The sequence below is a fragment of the Gastrolobium bilobum genome, unplaced genomic scaffold (genome assembly GCF_033153095.1).
Source record: "Gastrolobium bilobum isolate Gb01-03AN ecotype WA unplaced genomic scaffold, APGP_CSIRO_Gbil_v1 utg3492, whole genome shotgun sequence".
NCBI classification, from domain to species: domain Eukaryota; kingdom Viridiplantae; phylum Streptophyta; class Magnoliopsida; order Fabales; family Fabaceae; genus Gastrolobium; species Gastrolobium bilobum.
In genome coordinates, this window is record NW_026898051.1 from 428,504 (window position 1) to 434,964 (window position 6,461).

Sequence of the window (6,461 nt, forward strand, 5' to 3'; positions counted from 1 at the left end):
TGAAGACAATGCTCCTCAACGTAAGCTCCAAGCTTATTCCACCTCTATCGAGTCCGTGAGAGGGAATCAAGGATCAAGGCCAAAAGCTCCTCCACACAATACCCAAGGAATGACTTGAGCAACAACCCTAAGAATACTTATTTTTCTCCAAAGTTTCGTGGAAGAGGGTGAGGATTTTCTCCCAAAATATTGAGTTTCAAGAGTGGAGAGTGATATGATTGGGTTTAGAATGTCATTTACTTGAACTTTGATGTGCAACACTTAGGCTTTTGGAGTGGATTTGATGCTGATTTGGTTGAATGAAAGTTTGAACTCAAGCTTTGTTCATGGAGGAGAAAGCCACGGGTTGGAGAGGAAGAGAGGAGAGAGAAAAATCAGATTTCGTGATGTTTTTGACTTCCCACCTACTTAAGTCACTTAAGTGGGTCCCACACGTCAATTAATTTTCTTAAATCATCCATTTTAACTCACAAATTCATAACCTACGTATTTTTCTCGTCCACATCATATTTTTACTTCTTAGAGATACTGATCATATTTTTGCACTTATCGGTACAATTATACCACAGTATTTTACACCGGTAAAATAACTATTCATCAAATTTTCTGAAACTTGCCTATCCACTCAATTTTCCGTCCTGAATCCATTTCCAGTATTATTTTTCTCATTTGAGATCTCACACTCAAATTTTCTTTCCTAGGGTTACGTATTTAGTAAATTACCATTTTACCCTTATTATGCAATTTGACCCTAATTTCAGGATTTTCACTAATCCTACCCTTTAAACCATATTTTCATATATAATAATACATTTACAAAATACGAGGTGTTATAAAGATGTTTGATGATTACATAAATTTTTTAGTTTAAAAATCATCTAAAAGTTGTTCATAAAAAAAAACACATTTAAAAAAAAAAACACCTCTTAGGAACTTCTTGATTTTGACTCTCTCTTTTTTTATTATAAAAAAAATTCTTTTTATTATAAGTGCTTTTGTAAGAATCTGTTTAACCTAATTTTTGTTTATAAAAAAGAAGATAAGCTAAAAAAGAGAGTATCCAAATAGGTACTAAGACCTCAAGTTCACTCTTTATAAATAAATTTACTTGTACAGAAGTTGATTAATAAAATCTAAATCTACAAAATTTTTACCTAACTTAGCTCAACCTAATTTCGCCTGTTGGGCCGTGTCTGGTGAGACCTGCTTGTTATCTTTTATTTAAGAAAAAAATGTTTTTTTTTTAAGGATTCGCTTTTTCTGCAGTTACGGCAGACAAGTTAGCTGCAGTAAGCTCAATACACATCGTTTTGGGACGAAAATCATGGTATTTTTGTAATTTTAATTTATTTCAGGGTTATAATTGTCTTAATATTTATAATTTTTTAAGATTTCAATACTAAAACGACGTTGTTTAGGGAATAAATGCATATAAATTTTCTGCAGTAACTGCGAAAATATTTTTCCCTTTTTTTAAAGGGTGTAATTTTATATTATTTTAGATAAAACATTGTCATTTTGATACATATTTGATAATCTTTTATATTCTTTCTCCATTTTCTCTCTCTTCCTAATTTTATGAAAGAGAGATAATGTAAAAATTATCAATTATATACCAAAACGATGTCATTTCATCTTAAATAACATAAAATTATATACTTGGATAAATATTTTTCCTTTTATTTAAATATTTGAAATCTCATTGACATTTGTTTTTTTGTTAACTCAGAGTTAAATTATCAAATTATTAATTTATCATTGATTTAATTTCTTTAAAAATTATATTTATTGCATTAAAAAAATTTGTGGTCTAATTATGCATTGGGTTTCATGATTATGAGAAGAATATTTCTTTCACATCACTTGGATATACATGTTCTCATTAAATCTCACAAGGGTATATAGCAGAATTAGAATATAACTATATAAGTACGTATTAAAAAATAGAAAATTAATTATGATCAAACAGTAAAATTTAGACATATATAAAATAACATATATATCTACGGGAGCTAACTAATATTAATCTTGTAAAAATAAAATAAAATAATGGGAGAGGTCGGTTATGCAGCAACGATAGGATGGAACAGAGTAGGTGAAAAGTAAATGCACGCAATAAATGTATGAGGAAAAGTTTTCTTTTCATTCTCTGCTGATCTAGAGGACTAAAATTTTTAGATTTAATTTTTTAATAGGTTTTCATGATGACGGTACGCACCAAAGTCAGGGAGGAGAAGAGGTCTCGCTTCGCATAATAATACGTCAAATATTCCTGTGTTGTTCTAACATAAAAGTAGGGATCTATTAATTTCATATTGCACGAGTTAATTATCTTATGTAATAGTGATAAAATTGTGAGATTTATTACTTTTTCAAAAAATAAAAAAATAATAGATTTTACTATTTTGTCTTTGTTGCATGAGATAAACATGAGATGATTATTTCTCGTAAAAGTAATAAAAATTGTTGGCAACTTATTAACTATTTACGATGATAACCAACCATGTCACAAAACAACGCGGAATCTTATCCTTGCTAGCACGAATGTCTTTCAAGGGAGAGTGACCATTATGTCACGTCTGATAAAATTTTTTATCAAATTATCACGTCAACAGTAAATTTTGTCAAAATGTCACGTGACATATTTCACTACACTGTGTAGTGAAATATGTTTGCATATAATTCGCTACACAGTGTAGCGAAATATGCCATGTCAGGCTGCACAGTCAGAAAAAATGACACGTGTCAAGCAGGTAGAAATTCGCTACACTGTGTAGCGAATTATGCTTGGATTCTGCCTGCTTGACACGTGTCATTTTTGCTGACTGTGCAGCCTGACATGGCATATTTCGCTACACTGTGTAGCGAATTATATGCAAACATATTTAGCTACACAGTGTAGCGAAATATGCCGCGTGACATTTTGGCAAAATTTATTGTTGGCGTGACAGTTTGGTAGAAATTTTTGCCAGGTGTGACAAAATGGTCACTGTTCCGTCTTTCAAAGACCAGAAGAAAACCAACAAAAATAAATTCTCAGTGCTGTAAATTAAGCAATTGTTTGATGTGATGTATAAGATTTGATAATATAAGTTTATATTATACATTATGATATTTTTAGTTGTTTTGGTGTGATTATCATATATTATAAGCTTATACAGCAAAATTCTTTTATATATCAAAATGATATACAACTTAATTAGGTTTATAGGGTGAGATTAGGTCTGAAAAGAGGTTGATGTATTAACCAGTGTAATTTTTAAGAATTAATATATTGTTTTAATATCAATATATTAAAATAAAAAATTTCAATATATAATTTTTTAAAATATTGGAGATTTTAATATTTTTTGGACACACTGATCAATAGATTTATATAAAAATTAATATCATATGACATATTTAGGAGAACAATATAAATTCTTTATTAAAAGATATTTTTGTTAAAAATATTTATTTTTATCCTATATAATATTATACAGTGCATTATCAAATACTGGATGATATTATCTTATATAGTATATTATCTTATATAATATCATGTCAAACGTTATATATTATTAAAATTTAATCGAATCTTATACTATCAGACTTTATCTTATACTGTGTACCAAATATGCCCTAAGTGATTTAAAGTTTTCAACGGGATTTTGCGATATAAAATGATCTTACTTTGCAAATGAAATTATTTTTATATTTTAGATAGGAGTTTGCATTTGTCATTTAACATGACACAACAAATTTTTCTACACACACAACATTTTGTAGGGTTCACACTTTTTGAAGAAAAAAGAAAAAAAGAAAATTAAGGCACGCAAAACGAATCTCTATAACATTACACAATCACTTTTCTTACAACATAACTCTTATAAAACTTTTTTAGATATCCGTTGAGATTGTCTTCGATCATCAACACATTAGCTTTCGCATTTCAGAAGTAGAAACAATAATAGATTAATGTATAATGATATTTGTCAAAAAGATATTATGTAAATCTGCCCTTTTTATTGTAGAAAACATTTAACTCTTTACATTATAATATATAGTATTACAGAAAAGCTTTATATACAAACATACACAAGCGCAGATAAAATAAAACACAAAGAAAGACAGACGTTGATTGGGAAAAAAGGGGAGAAAAAAATAAATATCGTTAAAATCTGTAAAAAGATTATTTAACTTATTTCAGAATTATGAGTACATTTAATTATATACTTATAGGCTAAAACAGGACTTTATTATAGAAAGAGTCAAATAGAGCAACAAAATTAATAATATTATTAAAGTAAAAATTTGTGGAGAAGTAGCATTAGTAAAGTAAGGCATGCCCTAGCATTAAATATGAAAAATCTTTTCAACCACCTTCAATACCTGTAATAAATACCCTCTCCTAGTGAAACGACGTCGTTATGTCACGTTCCTGAATGTCACAAAAAACTGAAACACGCATGTACATTATTCATCCACATCATGTATGGCTGGCCCGTGACCTCAATGTCATTCACGAGCTTTAGCTATCTTCTCTCTCTCTCTCTCTCTCTCTACTTAGCTTCTTAGATATACTTCATCCTCTTTCTTCTCATTAGCTTCTACCAACTTTGCAAGTTGCAATATCCACTTCAAAGTTCAAACCATCAACTCATCAGGCACCCACTTTTCCTTGAGGCATGTATGTATCTTGATTCTTGCTCATTTCTTTCTATTTTCTCATATAAGGCTTTTGGGTTGTTTCCTGTTTCTAAATTTTGTTGATAATTTTAAGGAATACTAATATTTACTTATAAGTTATAAATGTGTTCAAAGGAAGCAAGTACCTAAGAAGCTGTCTTATTTCACTTAATCCAAAGTAGTAAACAAATGGATAAAGAAAGAAGACTATCATTGTCATCTTGAAACAAAAACTTATCAATCATTTTGCCTTAAAGTGGATTTTCTAGCCTCAATACATACGACAGAATATTCTTTTCTTTGTTATCTTGTGTGTGTTGAGTTGAAAGCTTTACTTTTAAGGCTTCTTAATTTACTCTGTTTATATAAGACTCTGCCATATGTTTGTTTAGTTTATACTAACATTCATGCTTCCTTACACAGATTCTGCTAACAGCTGTTGCATCAAATTGGTAGAGATATTCATAAATAAAACATGTTGAAGCAATTACCTAATAGGAATCAGAGGACAAAAGGGTTCAAGTTAAAACAAGGTTTCAAAATATTGACTTTGATTGCTCTTGGAATCTGGTTGCTTTACCAACTCAAACACTCGCATGATAAGAAGAAGCCATATGAGGAAAGCTCATCAAAAACACTTGAAAAGCTTGGAAGAAAAGGGTTCCAGTTCCAGCCATGGATAAATAAACCACCCCAATTGATAGATGATACAAAATCTCAAAGGGTAAAGGAACAAAGTAGTGGTGGGGATGATGATATTGTGGGACATGATCGAGATAGAGTGGAAGAGGAAGAACCTGAGGAAGTAGAAGACCTGATTGACCAAGAAGATAAGGAGAAGGAGGAGGAAAATGAAGATGAAGATGGTGAAGACATGGTAAAACAAATCGAAGATTTGAGCTTATTAGAAGATCAAGGCCATAATGAAGGTGAAAAGGACACACAAGAAACAAGTGAGATACATTAAGTTTCTGAATTTGAATTTGGAGGTTTAAGAAAACCAAAAGAAGAAGACTTAGAAAATTAGCAGAAGAAAATCATGGACCCAAGCGAAGTTATTGTGCACAGCAATGATTCAGGTCCTAAAGTGGTGGCCAATGTTACAAGCTTTTAAATGTTCTTTTAGCTGAGGAATTTAGAAAGTTAGATACCAATGCTATGCCAAATAGGATTAAAGGGTCGATGAGATTTTTTAATATGTGAATACTGAATAGTTGTCGCAACACTATTTTCTATATTAATTTGAGCTTGTTGAGTTCACTCTGAAAATGAAGGGCCACCAATTTACTAAGCCAGGCTGGATCCAGTGTTTTTGTTTGTAGTATTTAGATGCATGGTTCACTTCCTTCAGATTCGAATGCTCTCTCGTGATGCATACAAACAAAAATTGCTGGGTGTACAAAAGTTGTGGTCTCACGCACACACACCCCCTCAGAGTAATGAATTAATATGTGAATATGACAGAAGTTAATTTGATCCAAAGATAGATTCAGAAGTTATTTAATTAATGTTCAGAAGAAATTGGTGCAAGTTCTTTTTGTGAACAAAAGTAAACATGGTAGCGCTTGAGGCTGCCCACAAATTGTAGCGGAAGAATAACGGCCCAATCGCAAGGTAAGAGGCCCCTCAATTAAATGACTATCCGACCAAGTAACAGTAAGGGAGAAACCACTGGTTAAATCATTTGTCATAGTTTGTGCTATTTTGTCAATATAACCCGCTACGGATATATCTACGGTAAGTTGGTAATAAAAATTCCAAACTTCTTTCTTTTCCTTCCCAATCCCCCTCTC

General features: G+C 30.9%; 1 protein-coding gene across 2 annotated transcripts; it reads left to right on the top strand.

Moving 5' to 3' along the window:
- Positions 1-4,534: 4,534 nt before the first annotated feature.
- On the top strand, positions 4,535-5,882 carry LOC133312446 (uncharacterized). 2 transcript variants are annotated; one of them, XM_061513636.1, is made up of 2 exons: positions 4,535-4,669; positions 5,092-5,882. In XM_061513636.1, exon 2 carries the CDS (start codon positions 5,144-5,146, stop codon positions 5,633-5,635), a length of 492 nt encoding a protein of 163 aa, XP_061369620.1. In that variant the 5' UTR covers positions 4,535-4,669; positions 5,092-5,143; the 3' UTR covers positions 5,636-5,882. The 2 variants fall into 2 exon arrangements, with proteins under 2 accessions (XP_061369620.1, XP_061369621.1); XM_061513637.1 differs by having other exon boundaries at positions 5,125-5,882.
- Positions 5,883-6,461: the final 579 nt, after the last annotated feature.

Excerpts from the sequence above, each read along its gene's own strand:
- LOC133312446 (XM_061513636.1), top strand. The coding sequence starts at position 5,144 with ATGTTGAAGCAATTACCTAATAGGAATCAGAGGACAAAAGGGTTCAAG.